This window comes from Gobio gobio, assembly GCF_949357685.1.
Source record: "Gobio gobio genome assembly, chromosome: 12".
Classification (NCBI taxonomy): Eukaryota; Metazoa; Chordata; class Actinopteri; order Cypriniformes; family Gobionidae; genus Gobio; species Gobio gobio.
In genome coordinates, this window is record NC_137105.1 from 8,987,015 (window position 1) to 9,013,420 (window position 26,406).

The following is a 26,406-nucleotide window of genomic DNA, read 5'->3' on the forward strand; positions in this document are numbered from 1 at the left end:
TTCACGCTCCCTCCCAACAATTCTTTCACAGTTTGAGCCTGATGAATCTTGACATTATCATCTAGAATATGGCCATGTTGTGTCTTCCTACATGGTTGTTTAAGAAATTAAAAGCTAGGATTAGGGTTAGAAGAACTGTTGCCAAACATATAACATGCTAGAAACATAATCACTGCAATAATCATCCAATCATTGACTCTTAAGCATTTGCCTATTTAAATACAAACACACACACACACACACACACACACACACACACACACACACACACACACACACACACACACACACACACACATACATACATACATATATATATATATATATATATATAAGTATTTAAATCCATATTCATTATAGAATTTACATGACTTTAAAGAGATTATATTATTATTATTGATTTCCATTTTTTTATTACCTTTTTAAAGGTTGTTTTAGAACTCGCATAACTAGAAAAACATATTAATTGTATACATTTCCAGATGTCACAAACTTCATGGAAATCACGTTATTAAAATGATTGATTCCAGGTTTTCAGTGACTGTGGGAAACCTACATTAAATTAATCTGTAACTGAAAGTCATAACAACTAAAGCATAAAAGGATAAAGCGCGGACCCAATTCAATGCCAGAGGACAGGCCACTTATGCCAGAAACTTGTGGCAGTGCATCTGATACTTATTATTCAAAAAACTCCTAATATTCTTGACAACTAGCACAGAACTTGATAATTAAACTGAACACCCTTACAACAAGTATTGTGGCCGTACTGATGATATCAGATGGTAATAGCATGTCAATTTACTACTTTGACATATACAGTACAGTCCAATGACAGTAGCATGATACATGTCCAAAAACCCATTGTAATTCCATAATAACAAGTTAACTTTGATATGAATTCGAGATTATCGTTTCAAACATCCACGAAAACAACCTGTGCCAAGAGCCCATAACACATAGAAGCAGAAGTTTTACCTAAATACTCTCAAGTTCAAAGTTTACTTTCCAAAAAATCACGAACAATGTCTGTTTTTAGCCACAAGGGGTCTGTCTCAGCTGAGCTTCTCCCTTCCCCCACAACACTAGCTTGTTTTATTGTTGAAGACACACGGAGGACGAGACGTTTTTCATCGGACAAAAGGTGACAAACGTGCATTTGTTTTGACTGTTAATCGGTGCGTCGGAGCGCGTGACAGCATGGCGCGCGCCGGTGCCTCCCGAGCGCAACAAACACACACAGCCACAAAATAACGCTCGAGTCGTGTCAGCGAGTCGGTTCGATTGAACTGTTGTTTTCGACGATCTGATTCACTTAATTATTCACTCAAAACGCTCCAAGTTATTTTTATTATGAAATGTATTTTAACTACTTTTCTTTTCAATACGTTTGTTATACAACTATATATTTATTTAGCGTTTCATCTTGGTTCTGCTACTCCAAATCTTGTTTTTGACACATAAATATGTGTATACGGTCATTTCCCTGCACGCTCGAAAATATATACGGTCAAATATTACTTTATATATGGTTGTCTTGTCAGTTTTCCTGTCAAATGTGTCACCGTGCAATACCATGCAAACACAACGAATCGGTTCGCTCGGATCATTCAAAAGAATCGGTTCAACGGACCGATTCATTCACGAATCGGAGACCAATATAACAAAGACAACTTAGGGGCACTGGGTGCATTAAACCAGCCAGCCGGTTTTATTAAAGTCCAAGCTAGTATGTGTGACAAAACACATAAAACTAAGCGACACGCCACGATTAAGCGCTGTCGTGTCATTAAACTGCCATTTCTGCATCGCCAAGTGTCTCAAGGCGCAATTTGGGAACAAAAGATGTGGACATCCATTCATTCACACATTTATCTATACATCCATCCATCCATCCATCTCCAAGAGGCCAGAGTGAGCAGCTCGCTAACCGGCTGGCGAAGAGAATAGGCTGCCGGTGTCTCTCTCTTCCTTACACGGCTGTTGTGCTCGTCCAAGTTTGGGTTGTTCCTCTGAGACGACCTCGTCCGGCCCGAGATGAAGGGACTGGCGGGCTTGTGATCCGAGCTCTTTCTGGTGTTCACCATGGTTGCTGTCTGTCCCCGCTGATAGACAGGTCCTGTCCTGTAGCTCTTGTCAGTTGCTTTCGTTCTGACTGTATCTCAGCTAGTAGAGTGCCGAGGCGCCATTTCTCTTTCTCTCTCTCTCCCTCTGCTGTCAGCCAGCCGAAACTCTCCGGCGAGCCACTTCCGCTACAGAGAGAGACGAGAGTGCGCGCGCTTGTATGAAGTTGGCGCCAGAGAAATTTTGAAAAATAGATTTGAGCAAAAGGAAAAGAATACCTAATAAACGCAATAAATGGTTCTCTTTTGATTATATTTACACGGTCGGTTGTGGCAATAGGCTAATGTTTTAATACATTCCTTTACAATAAATTATATTGGAATTTGAAGTTTTTTTCAGTAACAAAAAAGTGGTCCACCATATATTTTTGGACATACCAGTTTCACAAATGTTGAACATGTACCATGGTAGTACCCTGTACTGTACCTGGTAGTACGGTGCGTGATGTAAAGGCAATCAAAGCATATAGCATCGAATAGTTTCACTGTGTCATATGTACCTTCACAGTACTTTTTAAGGTGTTTTTGCCTAAAAGTATGAATAGGATATTGTTAAATTACAATTAATTGTAATAATATTACATATTTTCTAACCTGAAAATATCATAGACATTAAACGTGTGACTTTCAGGAATGGAAAAGACATGAAAATTATTATCTTAAAATATAATGGAAATTCTTAAAGTGAAATATGAAGTAATATGATTTTTTTCCTAGTATACTTTTTCTTTTTTCTTTTTAAAAATGCATTTTCCACCCCATACAGAGGTAGGCTACTCTACATCTTTGTTCTTATCAAGTGTTGACAGGCAGAAAGAAATTTTGAAAATTTAATTTGCTCTCACAAAACAGTCTATATGCATCCAAAAGCTTAAAAATGCTGCCTTCGGAGGCTGCATTCTAATGTCCGAATTCAATGTTAGCTTAACTTCCTGTCTCCTGAGATACCTTCATCTGATGGATTTTTGAAGGCAGCATATGTATCCTTCACAGACTGTGATATCCCACAATCCTGTGTGTGACAGTTGAGCTAAAAAATAAAGATGGTGTCTGAAAGTCGTGGATGGTCAGCTTGTTTAAATGTACACTTTTGACCAATGTTTTCCACTTTTGATGTCATTTCTTGCAAGAAATTACTACTAATTAAATATTATCTTAGTTATCACTAAAGCTCAGTCTATTTTTCTGTAGATAATTAAACCGTAACACTGCCTCGGAAGTCTGTCCGAAATTAGTTTCGTAAGACCTTAAATCTACAGTGATCAGGTGGTATAGCAGCCACGTGGTACAAGTCGTAGTCGAAAATTATGAGTTTACACTTGTAAGTTCTACAAGCACAAGACGTTTTTTTACGTTATGGTAATTACGATATGGCGTGGTGGTACTGTCACATGGTACAATTAGGAGCTCTCAGAAAATTCCCTGGTTGTAATTACGAGTTCTACGAGTATGTGAAGTTTGAATCTCGTAATTAGGACATGGAGTGAACGCACCTTGATTATCTTTGCCTGAATTATTATTTAAAGCAGCAGTCCGTAACTTTTTGGGGTTAAAATAATCCTATAATTATAATAAATATATATATAATATTAAATAATTAAAATTATTGAGCAAGTACATAACCAGCCAGTGTTAAAAACTATCTCCTTACCCTAGCCCGATTCACAACGGTAAACTTGTAATTAATGTTTTCTAATTTAAGTGGTCGGGTCGGTTATAGGAAATATGAGTTTGCCGCTGTTCGTCTTTGCGTCATTACGTCACGTCCATACATAAAGAAGGATACCCGGCTAATAGGCTATATCGCGTGTGTGGATCCTGCTGGTGATGGATTGTTTGTAGCCTCTTCTTACAGCAGCTGGAATGTAATTAAACTTGGACATACTTCCAAGATGTAGTATCTGTAATTCCGAAGTAGCCTACAGTGAAGATCCACAGACAACCCACACATAAACCTCAAAACATTAGATTCATCCGCGCTGAGGAGCTGTGCCAATGCACAACCACCGTAAAGAAGATAACTCTGCAAATAACTGCAATTTCATGTTTCAAACAGAGATGGCAACAAAGAGGCTAAACTTACGGAATGCAGCTTTAAAGGTGCAGTGTGTAATATTTATGAGGATCTATTGACAGAAATGCAATATAATATACATAACTATGTTTTCAGTGGTGTATAAAGACCTTACATAATGAACCGTTATGTTTTTATTACCTTAGAATGAGTAATATTCAATCCCCTTACAGTGAAGTCACCATTTTGCGCCACCATGTTTCTACAGTAGCCCTAAACGGACAAACTGCTCTACAGAGCGCTAACTACTCTCTGCTGTCTCAGACGACGACATCTTTGTCCTGTGTGTGTTTAACTGGACCCTTATATTTGATAAGGCAACAATAATTTCATTTTCAGAATCATTACTATGCAACTTTAACAATAATAATGATTATTGCCAAAAATGTTTCCTGGACACTCGCCGATAACTTTTCTGATTGGCTAGCATAACCTTTAGCTATCAGTATGATGTCTCAGGAGGACATTATTATATATATATAACATTATTATATCTAACAAATACCTGGTAGAAGAAGGGAATGATGATGTGGGGTATTAAAAATCGCTTCTAGCAGCTTTGTTGAGTGTATTTTGTTTCACACTGCTGACTGCACTCACCATATCTGTCACTGTCTACCACACCTAAAACAAACACACAGGTCAGCGTTTATTCAGCAACGTTCAATAAACGGTACCACCTTATTGTATTCATATCAGAACGTAAAACACCATAAGACCTTGTATGTCATAGTGACGTGTGCACAAATGTGAAGTCTGGAGACGAAAAAAAAAAAAAAAAAAAAGTCTGGAGCCGGAGACGTCATAGGAATGGTGGACTGCTATAGCGTAAGGAACGGCATGACAACTGTGAGAAACTTACGAGCCGAAGAGACAGTTTTACGACACCACTGAAGCCTTAAACTGGTAACCATCTACAGTTTATAATCGGAATGCGATTCAGAAATGATGTGTTATGGTTTATAGCGCTTGTTTCCCGTCATAACGGTCGCAGTGCGCTTGCGTGGTCTCTGTCCTTACGTAATTCTGGCGCACTTGCTTTCATTTATTATGCTGACCTGTTTGCTACAGTGAATATGAATACGAAGCTTAAAGCATGCACGTGAGTGCCGTTACAGACCAGAGTCTGAGCTTAAAACATTCGATTGAATAAACCGAGGGTATTAGTAGTAGACACATGACATGTCATAGTGTTATTGTCAGTGCATCATGACGTCATGGTTTAGGATTAAGCAGCTGATCTCGTGTCAAATGTTGATCAGTAGGATATTGATAAATTGTTTTTGTGCCCTTCAAAGGCATCAGATGGCACATGTCCAAAAATCCATAGTACGTTCTGATACTGTTTGTAAATGCGTGTTTTTGGACATGTAGCCTACACTCTAAAAAAAAAAAAAAAGGTTCTATATGGCACCAAAAATGGTTCTTGGCTCGTAATCATAGGGGAACCTTTTTAGTGCTATATAGCACTAATTTTGGTGCTTCAGTGGTTCTTCAGAGGTTCTTCACCGGTTCTTTGACTAAGGTGCTATATAGCACCTCTGAAGAACCGCTGAAGAACCACTGAAGCACCAAAATTGGTACTGTATAGCACTAAAAAAGGTTCCCCTATCATCTCGAGCCAAGAATATTTTTTGGTGCCATATAGAACCTTTTTTTTTTTAGAGTGTTCTATGGTAATGCCAAATGCCATAGTACATGCTTTTAATAATATTTCAGTAGTACATGTCAAAGTGCCGTAATAGGACCATTACCATAGTAATTTTCGTAAGGGTTTACATTTTTTCCTTTTCATAATATTTATATTTTTTCAATATTTATTAACTATTTTTTATTATATATATATATTGGTTACACTTTATTTTAATATTTTACTTACTCAAATAAGTACTGAGTAATATTAATGAACTTCCTACTTTCTATAGAGTTAGGGTTAGGGATTGGTTTAGGATTAGTCACTTGTGATTATTTACTGGTATTACTATAGTAAGTACATGCAGTAGCGTGTAACTTTGTCACCTTAAAATAAAGTGTTACCTATATATGTTAATTTAAATAATTATTTCATTCAATATTAAAGAACTGTACAGTAATTAGTAATTACTGATATTGATAACAGTGTAATATTGGTAATTTCTGGTCAGTTAAAAATAATTTTGCCTAGATTTACTGGTCTGATATGAAAGCAGATCGATGTTTTGAGAATTTCAGATCTCACTGCACGTTTCAATCTCACATAGAAATACCCATGAATTATTCAGGAAGCACTGATGCAGTGGTTACATTGACTTGCACATCCCTTATAACTTATATATGCCCTCATATGTTTGTGTTGCAAGATGGACAACAGAAGTCATGATGAAAGATATTGATTCAAGAGAAAGGGTTCAAGATGACACATGGTAAGTCCGCTATACTCAGCTCCTTGAAACATCATGCAAGTATCATTACACCATTACCGAATGTTCACAATTCAACATTTGGTTGCCTTCATGAGCTCTTAGGTGTGAAGGGGCACAAAATGACGAAGAAGAGGATGAGGAGGAGGAGGCGAGCCCTATTAGATCCAGTTTCTCCGTCGAGGACCTGCTCGATGAGGTGGAGAAGATCAGCAGTGTCGCCAGTAGTGGAAAAAAGGTCAGACAGTTCATATGAGACGTCTTGTGTGCAATCGCATTCAGAACATCCAGGTCGTTACCTAAAATAAAAAATGTTGTAGGTTAGTATATCAAGTTAATGTCAGCTAGGGATGGGCGATCAAGCACTAAAACTATTGTTTTAAATGTAAGTACAATGTAAAAACATGTTTGTACACAATAAGTGCATTGTATCAAATGATTAATTAAAATGTTAGTACATAGTAGTTAAGGCCACCTAATATAAAGTGAGTCCAGCACTCTTAACCTCAAGCTCTTTATATTCTCATTCATGCATTTTATCACTCTGAGTTTGAAGTGTCAATAGTGCTATATATTTACATACCGCGATATACACAATATAGCAAAATCTCTAATGATAGACATTTCATACCATGGTAAAGATATATAGTCATAAAGCACAAAACATGTCATTTCTGAGCCACTAACATCATCAAATATAAATGCAAAAGCATATCTTTTTAAGAGCATTCTTAAGGGTGTTTTATGGCCGATCTTTACAGGTGGAGATTGTTGTGAGACTGTGGAAAAATGGCTTCACAGTAAATGACGAAGATTTACGCAGTTACACCCTAGAAGAAAACCAAGAGTTCTTGGAGGCCATTAAAAGAGGGTGAGTATTGTTTTTGTCACAAGCTATGTCTCCATCCATCAATTTTTATGCAAATTTTAGAATATCTCATAAAAAAGGTGGATGGAAATGCCGAGATGCACATAAAAAACGAATGTGCGCTCAATTGAGACGGATCATTTTTTATCTGATAATAAGACATGCGATCATAAACTATGACAGAAACACATTTACAGAGTAAATCCCTCGATGCATCCAACAAAAAAAATGTCCTGACTTTGGATGTGATTGGATAACTGGACTAACCAACGAACCACAGCGTTTTAAAATATCCATTGTGTTATAATGGTGTGGGTTTTTCCCTTCATAGGATAACATACTGACAATAAAATTGAAATGTATTTAAGTGTATTAATCTAAAAATCCTCTATATAAAGTGAGCTGCCTCTGGAGCTAGAAGGAAGAGCCAAGGATGAAGAACTAGAAATCAACATGGAGGACATGAAGGATGAAGTTTATGTCCCAAAGAAAAAGACCTTCCACCCGTTTACAGGCCACGGTTACAGACTGGGAAGGTAGTAGGTCCTCTCTGGCATACAGTTGTGTGTTAGTAAACACGATCAATTTACCGTAAAAAATGACAGATTTGTGCAAGTTTTTAGTTATTTCTACAAATATCCACTAGGTGTCCTCACAATACTTCCACCCAGTGATGGTTTGACTGTAAATGTGTTGAGGATTATCCAGATGTTAGTTAGTTAACCCTCTAATCGCATGTAAAATCACATCTGTTAAAAGCTTATCTTTGTGCTATCTTTAGAGATTGATTAAGCTGAAATGATTGTCCTCCGTCCGTAGCGTGGCCCCGCGAGTGGTGGCTAGATCTCGGTCGATACACGAGGACTGTTCTGGTCCTCCTCTTCCGACAGTGGAGCTGAATGAGGACCTTCCTGTGACCTCCCTCCAGATTTGGCTGGCAGACGGCCAGCGGCTCGTGCAGAGGTTTAATCTGAGCCATCGGTGAGTATCATATGGTTGAAGAAAGTCAATTTCACAAAAACACATGGGTTATATTTTCCCCTAGAGAAAAAAAAATCTTGCTTAAAGGTGTGTCATTTCTGCAGCGCTAATGTCACCAAATGTAATACATTTAATTCAATTGATTTGTTCAGACAGGTTTTCTGAACACTCTACCTTTGATGCCATTGGTCAGTTTTAAGAACCATCTTTTTTTTTTTCATGATTTTTTGCATGATGTACTTTTAATGAAATGAAGCACATTTGATTCGTATTACTATATTTAAAAGATAAAAAGTATTAATTTAGTGTACATATATGTCAGGGCTGTCAAACAATTAATCATGATTAATCGCATCCAAAATAAAAGTTATATATAATATATGTGTGTACTGTGTATAATTTTGTATATTTGAATACACACACTTGCATATATATATTTAAGAAATATTTGCATGTTATACTTTATATATATTTATATCATTTATATTATATATAAATAAAAATATTTTATATATAAATATAAAAAAAAATCTTAAATATATACATGCATGTGTGTGTATTCATATACATAATAATTATACACAGTACATACAGTATATTTTGTAAAAACTTAATTTAATCGTTTGAGAGCACTAATATATATATATATATATAAAAGTATTATTTTTATATATATATATATATATATATATATATATATATATATATATATATATATATATATATATATATATATATATATATATATATATATATATATATATATATATATATATATATATATATATATATATATATATATAATATGCCAAGCCTCAACTTTAAAAATGAAATGTAATAAAATATAACTAAATATAAATTATTGTGTGTAATTAATTGAAATATTTTTATTATGAGTATTTTACATTTTATTACTCTTAAGTTTGACATGAATATAGCCTTGGATGCTGGTATGGCGTTAAATAATAAATAAATAACTGAATATGCATCCGTTATTAATTTGCTTTCACTGAACACAGCTACAGTTCCAGTTATTAAACATGATTATTTTGGAATGTTTATTGTCAAAATTCACCCCGGGCATGTTGTGATGCTCTAACTTTGAAATCCTACCCTTAAAAGCTCTTACATAATTCTCATTCATCATTTATGTAATATAATCACGCAAGGTAAAATGGAAGAATGGTAAGCTGCAACTTTGCGGCAGATCAAATCAGATTACGCTGGATTTAGCGTGTGCGTCACAACATGCAAGGATTTCATGCCACTGACTTGAACATGATTGCTAAGATGTGGCTGCAAAGCTCCCTGAGAAGATGCATTCATGTTGGCCTTTATGTAATTGGTCCAGGATCAGTGATGTGCAGCATTTTGTGGAGCAGGCTCAGTCAACGGACGCTCGGTTCATCCTGGCTACATCCCTGCCCTTCCGAGAGCTGAGAGATGAGGGTCAGAGTTTGGAAGAAGCCGACTTAGCGAATGCCGTCATCATTCAGAGGCCTCTCAACACACAAGCTCCTTTCGGTCACTCCTGACTGTTTCTGCTTTCACCAAAGACTCTGTTCTTTTGGTCCCACCCATGTTTGGGTATAATTTCATAAATCTCTCTTAAAACCATAAAAGCCAATGTTTTTGTCTGAGTATGGATACGTGGGTCCTTTGGACATCACTATGACTAAATGGTCACTCAACACAAATAGCTTTAGAGGGATAGTTCACCCAAAAATGACTCAATAACAACCCGCTGGACTAAAAGATTATCTCTGAATAACGACTTAAATTTCAGCCCAAATGGAACGCCATGTCAAAGTTTTCTTATTTGGGTGAATTATTTCTTTAACACTTATATCTTCCCGTCATGTTCTTTCACAACTGGAAGTGTTGGCCTTTTCTGATGCAATGCAGTATGCACAAGCCAAGTCTTTACCCTTCGCGATTATACACGTTTACACAGATCAATGAAGAGGTCAGATCATGGAAGCTGCCATGCTTAATGGAGTTGTGTTCGATCATCTGTGCTGGTATGTCTTATAATGTACTGTTAAGTTGTAAATGTCAAATGTTTATGCACTTTGCCTAAGACAGAGGCTCTGTTATAAAGACCTCTGCTTGCAATAAACCTATTGGTGATATTCTGCCTCCTTTTCTCATTTCAAATGGTTTCTAATGTGTCTTAAATGCACACAGGTGATAAGTACAAGTTTAGGAGACTCTGATTCATATGCTGCTTTTTGCGCGAATGCACTTGGATCGTTCTTCTGCTTGTAAATATTTAAGAAGTGCATCATGAGGTTTTTTTTTTTTAAAGATCATACAGTTCAATTGTCTTAAGCAAGAGTATAGTGTACGTTTATCCACTATCAATCTGCAATGCAATTCAGTCAAACCACCTTCATCACTAATCTATTTCTAGTCTCCACTGGTGTTCTGGAATCTCGTTCCAGCTGTCTCTTTAAACTTCCTGTTACATATTGTTTTTCGTTGCACAAAATGCGTTTACATTTAATGCCAACCATATGGTTGATTTCCTGGCCAGTGGGCTGAATGTCAAGAATTTATACATTAAGGTTGTTTTGACTATTTCGACCAGGTCTTGCAACCATGATGAACATTTTTGAATAATTTACTAAGTTTATATCTGGGATTTTTTTGAGCAGTTTATGCATAATCTTTTTACGGAAGTCATGGTAAACATTATATAAGCATGTCTATTATTCAACTCTCTGAGTCAGGTTTACTGATGTGAAACTAAAAGATTTTCTACATCCTGTTTTGCTGCTAAGTGTAGTTTATGCATTACATATCTGGTTTATTCTACAGAGACTTTATAAAATTTTATACCCATAGCCGTGTCTCTGAGAACATACACAACGTTCTTTCTACACTCTGAAAAATGCTGGGTTAAAAACAACCCAAGTTGGGTTGAAAATGGACCAACCCAGCAATTGGGTTGTTTTAACCCAGCGATTGGATTGTTTTAACCCAGCGATTGGATTGTTTTAAGCAAACATTTAACCCAACCGCTGGGTTAAAACGACCCATTCACTGAGTTAAAACAACCCAATTGCTGGGTTAGTCCATTTTCAACCCAACTTGGGTTGTTTTTAACCCAGCATTTTTTAGAGTGAGGTAATGGTTCTTCAAATTTCTTTATGTGTAAATATTAGTATAATATTCAACAACTGAGACATACACTGAACAAATTTCACAGACATTTGAGCAAAGTCCCTGAGCAAAGTTGGGGGAGGGAGGTCAGTATGTGGTGTGTCCACCAGCTGATTTAAGTGCTACAGTGCGTCTCGTCCTCATGGACGGCACCAGATATGTCTTGCTGGGAGATGTTACTCCACTCTTCCACAGAGGCACTTAGTTCTCAAACACGTCTGGGGGGACACATGGTTACGTGTGGTTTGGCACAGATCAGCTGTCCATCCTGTCTCACTAGCACTGTCGTAGGCGTGTTACATTATTACAGACGTTGCAGTTATTGCTCAGGCCACCTCTGCAGTCCTCATGCTGGTGATCAGGGACCCTGGGCATCTTTCTCCTGGTGTTTTTCAGAGTCTGTGGAAAAGGTCTCTTTAGTGTCCTAAGTTATTAGAACTCTGACCTCAGTTGCCTACCGCCTGTAAACTGTTAAGGACTATTCCACAAGTGCATGTGCAATAATTGTTTTCTAATTATTATTTTAAAATGTATATATATATATATATATATATATATATATATATATATATATATATATATATATATATATATATATATATATATATATATATATATATATATATATATATATATATATATATATATATATATATATATATATATATATATATATATATATACTGTATATATACTGTATATATATATATAGTATATACACTCACCTAAAGGATTATTAGGAACACCATACTAATACTGTGTTTGACCACCTTTCGCCTTCAGAACTGCCTTAATTCTACGTGGCATTGATTCAACAAGGTGCTGAAAGCATTCTTTAGAAATGTTGGCCCATATTGATAGGTTAGCATCTTACAGTTGATGGAGATTTGTGGGATGCACAGCCAGGGCACGAAGCTCCCGTTCCACCACATCCCAAAGATGCTCTATTGGGTTGAGATCTGGTGACTGTGGGGGCCATTTTAGTTCAGTGAACTCATTGTCATGTTCAAGAAACCAATTTGAAATGATTCGAGCTTTGTGACATGGTGCATTATCCTGCTGGAAGTAGCCATCAGAGCATGGGTACATGGTGGACATAAAGGGATGGACATGGCCAGAAACAATGCTCAGGTAGGCCATGGCATTTAAACGATGCCCAATTGGCACTAAGGGGCCTAAAGTGTGCCAAGAAAACATCCCCCACACCATTACACCACCACCACCAGCCTGCACAGTGGTAACAAGGCATGATGGATCCATGTTCTTATTCTGTTTACGCCAAATTCTGACTCTACCATCTGAATATCTCAACAGAAATCGAGACTCATCAGACCAGGCAACATTTTTCCAGTCTTCAACTGTCCAATTTTGGTGAGCTTGTGCAAATTTTAGCCTCTTTTACATATTTGTAGTGGAGATGAATGGTACCCGGTGGGGTCTTCTGCTGTTGTAGCTCATCCACCTCAAGGTTGTGCGTGTTGTGGCTTCACAAATGCTTTGCTGCATACCTCGGTTGCAACGAGTGGTTATTTCAGTCAAAGTTGCTCTTCTATCAGCTTGAATCAGTCGGCCCATTCTCCTCTGACCTCTAGCATCAACAAGGCATTTTCGCCCACAGGACTGCCGCATACTGGATGTTTTTCCCTTTTCACACCATTCTTTGTAAACCCTAGAAATGGTTGTGCGTGAAAATCCCAGTAACTGAGCAGATTGTGAAATACTCAGACCGGCCCGCTGGCACCAACAACCATGCCACGCTCAAAATTACTTAAAGGGTTAGTTCACCCAAAAATGAAAATTCTGTCATTAATTACTCACCCTCATGTCGTTGGACACCCGTAAGACCTCCGTTCATATTCGGAACACAAATGAAGATATTTTAGTTGAAAGCTGATGGCTGAGAAAGGCTTCACACAGGCCTCCATTGGCATTCAGTACATTGACACTTCCAAGATCCATGAAAGGCACTTAAAACGTCGTTACAAAGTCTATCTCACCACAGTGGCTCTACAATAATCATACAATGCGACGACAATAGTTTTTGTGCGCAAAAAAAAATCAAAATAACACCTTTATCCAACTTGTTCTCGACTTCCGTGTGCGCCTCCACGACGCATGCGCGAGAATATGACGCAGATCCGGCGTTCGGACATATGACCCAGAAGCGATTTGTTTACGAGCAGAGGAAGACGCGCGTGTCTAAGCTGTTGGATTCTACATTGATCGTGCTTTAGGTCTCGGCGTAGTGCTCAAAATGGGGCTTAAGTGCATTTCATCGATTCCCGAACACCGGCGCTACGTCATATTCTCGCGCATGCGTCGTGGAGGCGCACACGGAAGACAAGAACAAGTTGGATAAAGGTGTTATTTTGATTTTTTTTTGCGCACAAAAACTATTGTCGTCGCATTGTATGATTATTGTAGAGCCACTGTGGTGAGATAGACTTTGTAACGACGTTTTAAGTGCCTTTCATGGATCTTGGAAGTGTCAATGTACTGAATGCCAATGGAGGCCTGTGTGAAGCCTTTCTCAGCCATCAGCTTTCAACTAAAATATCTTCATTTGTGTTCCGAATATGAACGGAGGTCTTACGGGTGTCCAACGACATGAGGGTGAGTAATTAATGACAGAATTTTCATTTTTGGGTGAACTAACCCTTTAAATCCCCTTTCTTTCCCATTCTGACATTCAGTTTGGAGTTCAGGAGATTGTCTTGACCAGGACCACACCCCTAAATGCATTGAAGGAACTGCCATGTGATTGGTTGATTAGATAATTACATTAATGAGAAATTGAACATTAGGATAAGGATTAATAATCCTTTAGGTGAGTGTGTATATATATATATATATATATATATATATATATATTTTTTTTTTTTTTTTTTTTTTTTTTTTTTTTTTAGTGTCATGCTGGTTTGTTTATTTATTTATTCATTCATGTCACTTCTAGCCTTGTAGGGGCATTGTTAAAATATTAATCCAAAACATAGACCTCTATATAAACTGAATCATTAATACAATGTAAGTGTGCAATTTAGCATTCTGCAACAAATATTTTTTACAGATTTTCTAGACAATTTTAAGTCGTAAAGTGAGCAGGATATATTAAATATATTACATTTAGATTAAAAACAGGCATGTTTTCCCCAGCTCTACAGCGCCACGCAGTTTTCCCGATGTAAATATGTGGTGAAAAGTGGAACTGCAACGCGCTCTAATTTTGAACCATTGGAGCATAAATTTCAGACTGCCCCGCTTATTTTCACGTTACCTCACGTAAACCTTGCTCCAGACCAAGGCGATATCAATGTGTATATTAGTCTGCATCAGGTCAGTAACTAGTTGGCATGTCTGTTTTTCCTAGCCTATGTGAAGTAACGTTAGCATATCAAATACATTAAATTATAAATCCATTAGTTTATACTCAGTTCTGTTGTGTTTGTTTTATGCTCGTTCCGAGATTAGAAATGACTTTATTTTCCTCAAACACAATTTTGAGGCAATAAATCCCATGGCAATTGTAAGATATGCAAAGCCTGTCAATTAACATTAGAGCGCCACCCTCAGGCTAAATGGACACTAGACCAAAAGTGTGTCTGCATATGTTCAGCGATGAGAATAGGCTAAAGCTTACAAAATGTATAGCATAAACCAGTGCTAAGACCCAGAGTCTGCACTAGCCCACCTAAATGTACGGTCAGTAATAGCTCGCTTCATTTTTCTGGTCTAACTAAATGTAGGATCATGTGAGTTGCCTGTGGTGTCCTGTAGGAGGCGCGCACGTTTGTTTGTGATTACTATTGCTTTAGAATGAGAGAGAGAGAGAGAGAGAGAGAAGAGTGTGTGTGTGTGTGTGTGTGTGTGTGTGCGTGCGTGCGTGCGTGTGTGTGTGTGTGCGCGCGTGTGTGTGTGTGTGTGTGATGGAATGAAGCCGCAGTTCATCCACCGCTGCAGCAGATGCGCAGCTCACCGCATCACTCAGGTTAGTATCTATCTATCTATCTATCTATCTATCTATCTATCTATCTATCTATCTATCTATCTATCTATCTATCTATCTATCTATCTATCTATCTATCTATCTATCTATCTATCTATCTATCTATCTATCTATCTATCTATCTATCTATCTATCTATCTATCTATCTATCTAATCATCTTTTTGTTAGTGTTGCTTGATATGAAAATGCATGGAAAAACAAATAATTATGTACTATGTACTAAAAGTATTTCTGCTGATAAATTGACCACCATTAGATGTTTGATTAAATTCCTAATTAACTCTTACTTTGTGTTTTTAGTGTCATTGGGATAGGAATGTAGGCTATCAGGTTCAGGTAAGCAGCTTGTTTTGGTAGAGCGAGGACTCTGATTGGCTCATGCATCTGTGCATGTGGCCTCTATAGCTAACCCTGCCCATCCTCTGGCTGCTGCAGTATGTGAATGGACGCAGGCACAGCTGTAGCCAGCTCTGAGAAGCCAGAGAGTTCAGCTGCTGTCTCTGTACCCTTCACACCGGGTGCCATGGCCAAGGGCGAGAAAGCCCGGGTCACATCAGGGGATAAACTCATGATGAAGACCTCTGAACCTGCTTTCACCAAGGTACCACCACAGGTAAGACGCTCACTTCTTTTTTTGAGTTATGTCTCTTTTTAAATCAGCAGTAGTCTTTTTAGTTATTGTACCTGACTGCAGTACATTGGGTTGAATTCATTCATTCATTCAATTGATTTTTGAGTGTCAGGTTATGGTATAGTATCAACTGCATTGTGCACTGTGGAGTTGATGAACGCTCAGTAGGGGGGAACAGGTGCCAATATACACATATTTCTGTTATGATACAGGTCTGAACATTTCCGCATCATTCTGTACGTTATGAAAGTATGTGGAATGGCATGTTTTAATGAGCACATGGAATGTTTGTGTGGAATGGGTGCTTTACCAACACACATGCCCAAAGGCTGTTTAGGCGTAGCACTGACAGGCAGACAGTAAAACCCACAAGTACATAGTGCTGTAAAGACACAAACTGTATTTTTAAGTTGTATATTCCAAGATTACATTTGAGTTTAACCATTGCACCAGTCAAAAATCACTTCTGTAATCAGAACCGAATTCCTTTCACATGCCACAGACTGCAGTGTATTATCAGCCGGGTTAGAAATAGATATAATGTGCATTGAAAGTAAATGAAAAGCGTGTCCCTGTCATTATCACAATTAAGTCGTTTTAATATTTGCCTGAGAGATCATTCTATGAATTTTGACTGAGAGTTTGCTTGCATGTTCTTTGACAAGTAAATGCAGTCGGATAGCCAATATTAGCATTTTACTCTACTCAAAGGATAGCATAATATTTGTAGACATTGAACCTACAGATCTGGAAGCAATATGACCTTCATCCATGGAGAAAAAAAATATGTTAGGGATGATCTGTCAAGGGAAATAAAGTCTGTGCTGTTCTTCTGCGCTGACCCTCTGGTTGAGGGGAAAATGGCTGTTGTGTGTCAATAATGTATGGAAAACACACTAATGGAGCTCTTGTTCTCACACACGCCATCACAAAAAGGAAAGATGGAGACTCTCATAGTGGAAGGTTAAAGATTTAAAGTGGAAATGGAAGGGGATTTACGTTTAGCATGGATTTTTGGTCATATTACCATGGTAGTATCGCTATTATACTGTGTCTTAACCACAGTATTGCTTGTAAATATCATGTAACATGATTATGGTAATCATTTAGTACCATGGTATTACCTAGTTACCTAGTTTTGTAAAGGCTGCTTCAAGAAAATTGTAGTACTTCCACTTTGTGAGATTTGCTATGGCTTTTGGTAGGAATCATTCTTGTGTCATGTGATCACCATACACTGAAAAATGTTTAGTGCAGAAACAATTTTCACTCAGAAATTGCTTGTACATTTCTCATACGATTACAAAGAAATTGCAAGTAACACATTGAATTAAACAGGAAATTTTGAAGTCGAAAAACTGAACTAGTATTTTCTTGTAAAACATACTCTAGTAACAACTTCGAAACATTATTTTTAATGTGAATGTCTTAACAAAGAGCGGTTATGTTACTGTGGTTTATCAGGCATGTTTGTATAGACCGATGTACCAGTTCTTCCATGCAGTCTGAATCTACTGAGACTCCATCAGAGAACATTTGCCTCAACAATCATGAAAAAATTATTGCTACACTTGCCGGTCTGGGTTTTGAGAGCTTGATATTATTTTTCACACTCTCTGCACTAGAAAAAAAAATGCATTGAGATTGGAGGTGAAAGGCCAGGGTAAATTTGACCTTGCAAGTGTAATGATAAAATGCGTTTTTAAATCCTGCTGGGTATGAAGCCTTAAACCCTTCATTATGTCATCCAGATTCATCCTCACACAAACATACACAGTGAAAAGCAGATTAGAGCAGCAACTGTGAGGAAGTAGGCTAAGCACAAAGAGTTTTAGTTCAGTTGAATCTACAAGAGACAGAATTTTTATGACTATTAAGCATGATTCCCACTTAAAATATGTGCTCTATTATCATGAAAATAATATACCCTCAGCCGGACTGAGTGGCAGAAGAGCTGCTGCATGACTGGATTTATTAGGGGAAACTACGAAAAAGCGAGTAAAGCAAACGATTATCAGTTTAAACTAAAGGTTGGATCCAGTGATCCATGGATATTGACATGCAGCCAGGAATAGTGTTTCCTGACATTTATATGTGCATGATTTCAACGCAGAGGATATATATATCCACGTTTCGCTGTCTGGAGTCCAGTTGTTTTTGTGAATTGCAGCAATCCATTTGATTCTCTTTTTTGTAGCTTTCGGCCGTCTGTAAAAATATACCTCAGATTTCTTGTCAAATCTATTTGTACAGTCAATCTCAAAGTTATTTTCTGCTTTAGATGTGTTTTGTGTGTTTTTCGCAGCATTCACGCTGAAAACCAATGCTGCCGCTCAGTTTTTTGGCCACTCAGTGGGCGTAACCGCAGTCACTCCGGCCGACAGTGACATCACACGGATACCCTCTATATATACTATACCGTATACACTCACTGGTCACTTTATTAAGTACACAAATATCTAATCAGCCAATCACATGGCAGCAACTTCATGAGCATTTAGGTGTGTAGCCATGGTCAAGAAGATCTGCTGAAGTTCAAACTGAGCATCAGAAGGGGGAAGAAAGGTGATTTAAGGGACTTTGAACGTGGCATAGTTGTTTGTGCCTGGTCTGAGGATTTCAAAAACTGTTGATCTACTGGGATTTTCACACACAATCATCTCTAAGGTTTACAGAGAATGGTCCAAAAAAGAGAAAATATCCAGTTAGCAGAAGTTCTGTGGGTAAAAATGCATTGTTGATGCCAGTGGTCAGTTGTCTGGCTATCACCTGACCAAGCTCAATTTAAGATTGAACATTGGTCTGGGGAGTCTGCTATGTATTTTCTACTGCACAAGAGCATAAACTAAAAACTCTCCAATTGCATAGTCCTTCAACCAATCAGACCACAAGAGGCGTGATAAACAAGCATAATTCAAAAAAATGATTCTTTATGCAATTGGATAGTGCCTCAACCAATCAGACCCCAAGAGGCGTGATCGACCCATCGCTTCTCTATCCGTCATCGTGTTAAACCCGCCAAAAGTGCACCAGGTGGATAAGCCAGTCTGTGATTGGTTCCCGCAAAAGTGTAACAGAAGCAGTAGAAATGAATGTACAGGTTTCCAGACTGAGTTGCAGGGCGAAATCAAATCGCCAGCAGACCAGGCTGGGTTTACCCAGTCTAAGAGGTCAGAGGAGAAGGACCAGACTGGATTGAGCTGAAAGAAAGGCAACAGTAACTCAAATAAGCACTCGTTACAACTGAGGTCTTCAGAAGAGCATCTCTGAACACACAAGACGTCCAACCTTGAAGCAGACGAGCTACAGCAGCAGAAGACACACCAGTGACACTCCTGTCAGCTGAGAACAGGAAACTGAGCTACAGTTCGCACGGCTCACCAAAATTGGACAATAGAAGAATGGAAAAACGTCTCATGATAATCGATTTCAGATGGTAGGGTCAGAATTTGGCGTAAACAACATGAAAGCATGGATCCATCCTGCCATATATCAATGGTTCAGGCTGCTGGTGGTGTAATGGTGTGTAAGATATTTTCTTGGCACACTTTGGGCCCCTTCGTACCAAATGAGCATCGCTTAAACGCCACAGCCTACCTGAGTATTGTTGCTGACCATGTCCATCCCTTTATAACCACAGTGTTCCCATTTTCTGATCGCTACTTCCAGCAGCATAACACGTCAAAAAGCTCAAATCCTCTCAAACTGGTTTCTTGATCATGACAGCGAGTCACCAGATCTCAGTCCAATAGAGCAGCTTTCGTATGTGCCGGAATGTGAGATTCACATCATGGATGTGCAGCCGACAACTGTGTGATTCTATCATGTCAATATGGACCAAAATGCTTCCAGATCCTTGTTGAATCTATGTCAGGAAGAATTAAGGCATTTTTGAAGGCAAAAGGGGGTCCAACCTGGTACTAGCAAGACCTAATAAAGTGTCCAATGAGTGTATATGTAAAAATAATAATAATAATTTTTAGAATTTGGGATAAAATATGTCCCAAACGTGTTCTTGACAAGCTTTATGAGATTTACAAAATTCCAAAAGGAAAGTTTGGTCAACATGTCAACTGCACATTCACTCTGTCTTCCCACACTTCAGTGCTGCTATCATGATTTTCCTGTTTTCAATCTATGAGGAAGTCAGATATTTTGTATCTCAACTCAGTGACTTCCTGTTTATGTCTATCATGATAACAGCAACAAAAATAAACTTTGCAAGAATTTGAGCGATCCATGATGCTATAGTGTTGTGGATGGTTACCAGGGTGTGTTTTGCAGTTGCTAGGGTGTTTGGGCTTGTTGCTAAGGGGTTGTCTATCAATCCAAGTCAATAGAACCTGCAAAATCAAAAGTAATCAAAAGTGACAGTAAAGAATTTTACAGTGTTACAAACAATGATTTAAAATTGTATTTCTATTTCAAATGCATGCTAAAAAAGTTTTTAATATTGATAATAAAAAATGCTTCTTTAAAAAAAAATTAGCACACCTCTACAGTATTTTTTGTCTTGTTTTCCATAAAAAATGTAAAAGTATTAATATTAGTGCTGTCAAATTGATTAATCACATCTAACATACAAGGTTGTGTGTGTGGTCCAGGTAAACCCTACATTATGAAGACAAAATGTCCCCACAAACATGGCAATTTCCGAAATCCTTGTCCTTTTGGGTACATTTTTTGGTCCCCATGAGGAAAACAGCTTATGAATCAGACTAATTTTGAAAATGTAAAAATGCAGAATTTGAGTTAGAGGATAGATTATACCGTTTGTACAGTATAAAAAGTAATTAGGTCTATGGAAAGTTTATCTTACACAATTCTGCTTCTCAAGTATATTTGTGTGAAGAGTGTTGGGATATTTTTTTTTTATTACCAGAAAACAAGACAAAAATACTAATATTTTTATTTGATTTTACTTTTTTTCTTTTTTACAACATAAGATGTTGTACTTAGGGTTTGTTCAGTTCACAGTTTGTGCAATAATGAAGCTTAACAGATAAACCAGAATTAGTACAGTATCTGCATCTAGTCTAAGCACACGATCTTCCTGATTCATTTCACACTTTAGGACCATCAAATCCTCTTACTTGTCCTTCTTTAGAGGAATAATTGTTGTTCAATAGCATCAGAATTTAGATTAAACAGACTTGGGTGAACTCTCCAATCTTTTCATTTTCTTGCGTTATCTGAATAATTATATGTCAACCTCCTAAATTTTGATTTCAGAAGTCATTCATCTTTTTTTCATCATAGTGAAATTGAGAACGCAAGGGAGAATTTCAGTGAGTTAATTACAGTGTCTTTTGAAGAGCGATCAGTCCTGCCCTCTGTGGTTGTTTTTTTTTGTGAGGGTACCCAGAGTGCACGTTGGTGTGGAGACGCCAAACACCAGCTTTGATTGAGCGGATGAATGAGTTAACAACTCAAAGAGGAGTGTTTGACTTCTGTAGTATTTTCAGCAGCAAATGTCTGTCTGCATGTCTCCAAGATCTCTCTCGTAAATATATGGCTCTAAGCGGCGGTTTGACTTCCCTTTTATGTGTTGAAAGGATCTCCCCTCCGTTTTCTACTCACACACTGCACATATGCGGACACACACACATACACACCCTCAAAAACACACATTTACTCTGCCTTATCCACAGAGCTTTCCCAGGGATGAGTGTCCTTTTAATGTGTGAAACACTTTACATTCAGAAAGCCACTCAAAACGTATGCATTTCTTTGATCATTACAGTAATGAGAGGTCACTCACTACACCCGTGTTGCTTCCATTGTGCCATTGCCGGGTCAATGGCAAATGCGATTTAGTCATGTGGTATAATTTTTAAAGGAATAGTTTCAACAATTCTTTATCATTTAGTCACTCTCATGCATTTCGAATCAGTTTATTTTCAACTTTATTTATTCATTTTTGGTTAAACGATTCCTTGAATCTGATTTCCACTGAATCTGAAGGATCTACCCCAGCTAACAAGGAACGTTATCAGAACTTTGGCTAATGTTCTGGCAAGGTTCTCTCAAAGATATGAGCAAATATTCTTTCAGTAACGTTAATAGAATGTTTGTTCAAAGTTATCTGGTCTTTAATAATGTTCTCAGAACGTGCAAAAACAGTGCAGTGCAAAAACATTATCGTTCATGGAACTGAAACGTTTTAGTTGGACTGGAATGTTTCTTGTTTTAGAATGTTCAGAGAACATTCAAACGTTCCCATAATGTTTTCAAATTTTTTTTTTTACATTTAATAATTTTGCAGATGCTTTTATCCAAAGCGACTTACAAATGAGAAGAGCAATAGAAGCAATCAAACCAACAATGTGCAAATGACTCAATTAGTCTAGTATAGTACATGTACAAGTTTATTTTTAAAAAATAAAATATTAACGTTCGCATAATCAAGTAAAAAATGTATAAAAAAACAAAAACCTTTTCAACGTTCAGAGAACATTCCGAAAATTACATTTCATAACCTAATGGGAATGGTAGCAAAATGTTCTTAGAACATATTTTTGTTACTTTGTAAAAAAAAGTAACAAAAGTAACAGGGAGTGTAAAAAAAAATCAGTTGGAACACAGAAAAGCTAATGGTAATTTTCTTCAAAGCTTACAGATATTTCCTTTAACCCTAAGAAACAACACAATATAATGTGTCATTTTAAAATACGGGGGAAATCAAAAAGGAAAATTCCTTAATATTCACAGTATACTTAGACACTTCTTTAAAGAACTCTATAGCAACGTATACAGAAAAAAATCGTTCTTTAAAAGAAGCTTTGAAGAACCTTTTTTTTAAGGGTGCTCTCTGTGATCAAATACCCCCGTCTCTCACAGAAGTGGAAGCATCTGGATTAAATATTTCCTGTGGTTTTGAAGGGTCTCGGGCTGAGGACCCTTCAAACTGTCCCACCCACGTAATGGAGAAAAGAGAAACTCTGAACCGACAGCGCAAAGACAGATGCTGTCATTATCACCCAAAAACCTCAATAAAAGAACTCCACATGGGGATCGTCTAGCACCTCTAATCAAGTACTGAAGGAACTGAAAATGAAAAGGTGGAAAGACCATGATATAATTAATAGCACATTATTTGGGAGATTTAACTCTTTTTAGTCTGCCATTCAAATAAAAAAAATAAAAAGGCATACATTTGAAAAAGGGTAAGGATTTGATCGAGTTTGAAAAGGGCCAAATTGTGACAATCTGCAGCTCTTGTGGGGTGTTCCTGGTCTGCAGTGGTCAGAGTATCCATCAAAAGTGCTCCAGGGAAGGAACAGTGGTGAACCGGCAACAGGGTCATGGGCGGCCAAGGCTCATTGATGCACATGGGGAGCGAAGGCTGGCCCGTGTGGTCTGGTCAAACAGACGAGCTACTGTAGCTCAAATTGCTCAAGAAGTTAATGCTGGTTCTGATAGAAATTTGTCAAAATACACAGTGCATCGCAGTTTGTTGCGTATGGGGCCGCATAGCCGCAAACCAGTCAGGGTGCCCATGCTGACCCCTGTCCACTGCTGAAAGTGCCAACAGTGGGCCAGTGAGCATCAGAACTGGACTAGACCAACACTATATTAGAAAGGTGGTCATAATGTTATGCCTGATCTGTGTTTATAGTATATATTTTTTATAAAATTAAAATGTTTTAAAAATTCGAAAATGAAACTTGCTGGTACAAATGGCATAGTAATAATGGAATCAGCTTCCAAATGTAACCTAGAAACACACAATGGTCTTGTCCTCTCCAAAAAAAAAACAGCATTTGTGATTGTTGCATCTTATTTTTTTTTCCAGACTCATCTGGATCAGAAGCTCACTGTATGCAACAAACTATGTTTCGCCATCGGAGGGGCACCAAATCAGGTCGCTGGGAGCGCAACAGCGTTCTTCCTTCAGATATATCTACTTGACATCGCACAGGTGAGATCTCAATGTATTTTAATAAAATATTAAGCCAAATTGTAAAAGATAAATTGAGAAAGCTTTAAAAAAAAAACAAGGCAACTTAATGCGTTTACATTTTTGGGTTCACTCAATTCTTTGTTTCGTCAATTTGAATTTGTTCATCCACTAAATGCAAAATGCTTGTCTGGCTATCACCAGACCAAGCTCAATTTAAGATTGAACATTGGTCTTGGAAGTCTGCTCTGTATTTTCTACTGCACAAGAGGCGTGATAAATGAGCATAGTTCAAATGACTGTATGCAATTGGATATTCCTTCAACCAATCAGACCACAAGAGGCCTGATCAACGGGCATCGACCCATCGCTTCTCTATCCGTCATCGGGTTAAACCCGCCAATAGCGCACCAGGTGGATAAGCCAGTCTGTGATTGGTTCCCACAAAAATGTAACAGAAGCTGTAGAAAGGAATGTACTGAGTTGCAGGGCGAAATCAAATCGCTGGCAGATCAGGCTGGGTTTACCCAGTCTAGCAAAATGCCTCATTCAGCCAATAAATTTGTCAAGACAGCAACAGATTTTCTTGTTCAGCAAATTTTCATTTAGTAACACAATATATTAATTTGTTGTAATAGCCATATACAGTATATAGTCTTATAGGATACTTAGCATGTTAAGTGAACTACAGTACGTAGGATTGTTCTACTTCACAAAGATAGCACAGCAAAAATATCCAGAAAATAGTTTTAAATGGTTGAACATAACGAGTGACGATCAACATATGGAAAAAGTTGAGCTCTTTACATCACGACGCATTACTATTAATAATGACAAAACAAGAAAAAAATATTTTAAATTAAGTCATCAAACAGCAAAAAAATGGTGCAATGCATGCTGGGAACTCAAAACCCCTTAACATTTCAGCAATATGAAATTCTTTGTTCAGACAACTCTTTTTGACTAGTTTGGGACAACATTTGGGGGGCAATTCTGTTTCAAGAAAATTGGGTTTCTTAGTTTTTGAGACTCAAAAGGTTTCAAAAAATGGAAAATATGTAGTTTACTGTGATATACTACTTGAGGATATGATCTTAATAGAGCATATTAATCTCAGAATAGCACCATGTTAATTGTTTGATTAATTGAAAGAGAAGCCAAAAATAATTTAACCTTTGTAAATGATTCTGCTCTTGATCTAATTAGCAAGAACCGTACTGAATAACACATACGTTTGGATGGTATTTCTATTAATGTAGATGTTGACTTTCTCTTCTCCTGACAGATCAACCCGTTCCAGGCTTCCATGGTGTTGTTCGTTGGTAAGGCTTGGGGGGCAGTTACTGACCCCATTGTGGGATTCTTCATTACTAAGAGTAAATGGACAAAGATTGGACGACTCATGCCATGGTAAGTGGCGTATGAGAACTACATTTTTAGTGAATGAAGCAGTGTGCTTTTGAACGTGCCCCTATTGTCTCATTCTAAAGGAATGTCATGCATGTTAAAACTTTTTTATGTATTGCTTCCTGATGAGAAAGTCAAGAATATTCAATTTCAAAGAAAGCTGCTCTTTCAGCAGCGCTGGTTCCGGAAGTATTTCTTCCATTTGTTTTTCCCATAGGGATTTCCCATAGTGATCAAGCCATGAACAAACCCAACCAGCTAAAGGTGAATCATAATATTATAAACTTTGATTTGAAGCAAAAAAGTTTTCAAAAATTGGACAAAAAGACAAAGATACAAGACTTACAAGACTGTTTACTTAACAGCTTTAGTGAGGGAAAGAACTACAATCCCATGAAGCATTGCAAACAGTATAATCAAATTAGAAACTACTCAATTACAAATGTTGATTATGTATATAAAACCAATATATTTTAAGTTAATTTAAGTACAATTTTGAGAGCAGAGAGATTGAGTCGATTATGTGCTTCATAGGAGTGGGCGGAGCTAAAGAGCTCTTTTCGACTCTGATTGGTGGAATTTCTGAAAAGCATCATGGGAAGTGTAGTTTTTCACCACAAATCGCGCTGTTAAATATGATTGTTTAAAAAAATAAGCTGAAATAATGCGGGCTGGCGGCTTCAAAAAAAGCAAATAGCTTTGACTAACAACCTCGTAGCTCACAGTAGGGTAGTTTTACAGTAAAAGTTTTTTAAGTTATCATTACAAATCAAATTCCCTATGCAAGGGTTGCAGAAAAAAATATTTCTGGAACCCTTGCACTTACAAAGTCAGCAAGTGTATGATCCCTAGTG

General features: G+C 37.4%; 3 protein-coding genes across 7 annotated transcripts in view; 2 read left to right on the top strand and 1 right to left on the bottom strand.

Annotated features, from left to right (window-relative positions):
- atad2b (ATPase family AAA domain containing 2B) overlaps window positions 1-2,263 on the bottom strand; it is a 113,175-nt gene extending 110,912 nt beyond the window's left edge. The window contains exon 1 of one of the 2 annotated variants that reach the window (XM_079832065.1): window positions 1,977-2,263. In XM_079832065.1, the coding sequence (XP_079688191.1) occupies window positions 1,977-2,087 (111 nt within the window). In that variant the 5' untranslated portion in view covers window positions 2,088-2,263. Of the gene's footprint in view, window positions 1-1,931 lie in introns of both variants that reach the window. The other variant, XM_079832064.1, reaches the window with a different exon arrangement.
- A 2,677-nt stretch (window positions 2,264-4,940) lies between these two features.
- ubxn2a (UBX domain protein 2A) lies at window positions 4,941-10,577 on the top strand. 4 transcript variants are annotated; one of them, XM_079832068.1, is made up of 7 exons: window positions 4,941-5,103; window positions 6,537-6,599; window positions 6,702-6,834; window positions 7,358-7,467; window positions 7,863-8,000; window positions 8,284-8,445; window positions 9,797-10,577. In XM_079832068.1, exons 2-7 carry the CDS (start codon window positions 6,553-6,555, stop codon window positions 9,978-9,980), a joined length of 774 nt encoding a protein of 257 aa, XP_079688194.1. In that variant the 5' UTR covers window positions 4,941-5,103; window positions 6,537-6,552; the 3' UTR covers window positions 9,981-10,577. The 4 variants fall into 4 exon arrangements, with proteins under 4 accessions (XP_079688194.1, XP_079688196.1, XP_079688197.1 ...); XM_079832070.1 differs by having other exon boundaries at window positions 4,956-5,103; window positions 6,695-6,834; XM_079832071.1 differs by having other exon boundaries at window positions 4,957-5,103; window positions 6,695-6,834; window positions 9,803-10,577.
- Window positions 10,578-15,425: 4,848 nt separating this feature from the next.
- Window positions 15,426-26,406, top strand: part of mfsd2b (MFSD2 lysolipid transporter B, sphingolipid) — a 32,541-nt gene continuing 21,560 nt past the window's right edge. The window contains exons 1-5 of the mRNA XM_079831965.1: window positions 15,426-15,595; window positions 15,915-15,950; window positions 16,050-16,227; window positions 24,041-24,166; window positions 25,431-25,555. Of these exons, the coding sequence (XP_079688091.1) occupies window positions 16,057-16,227; window positions 24,041-24,166; window positions 25,431-25,555 (422 nt within the window). The 5' untranslated portion in view covers window positions 15,426-15,595; window positions 15,915-15,950; window positions 16,050-16,056. The remainder of the gene's footprint in view (window positions 15,596-15,914; window positions 15,951-16,049; window positions 16,228-24,040; window positions 24,167-25,430; window positions 25,556-26,406) is intronic.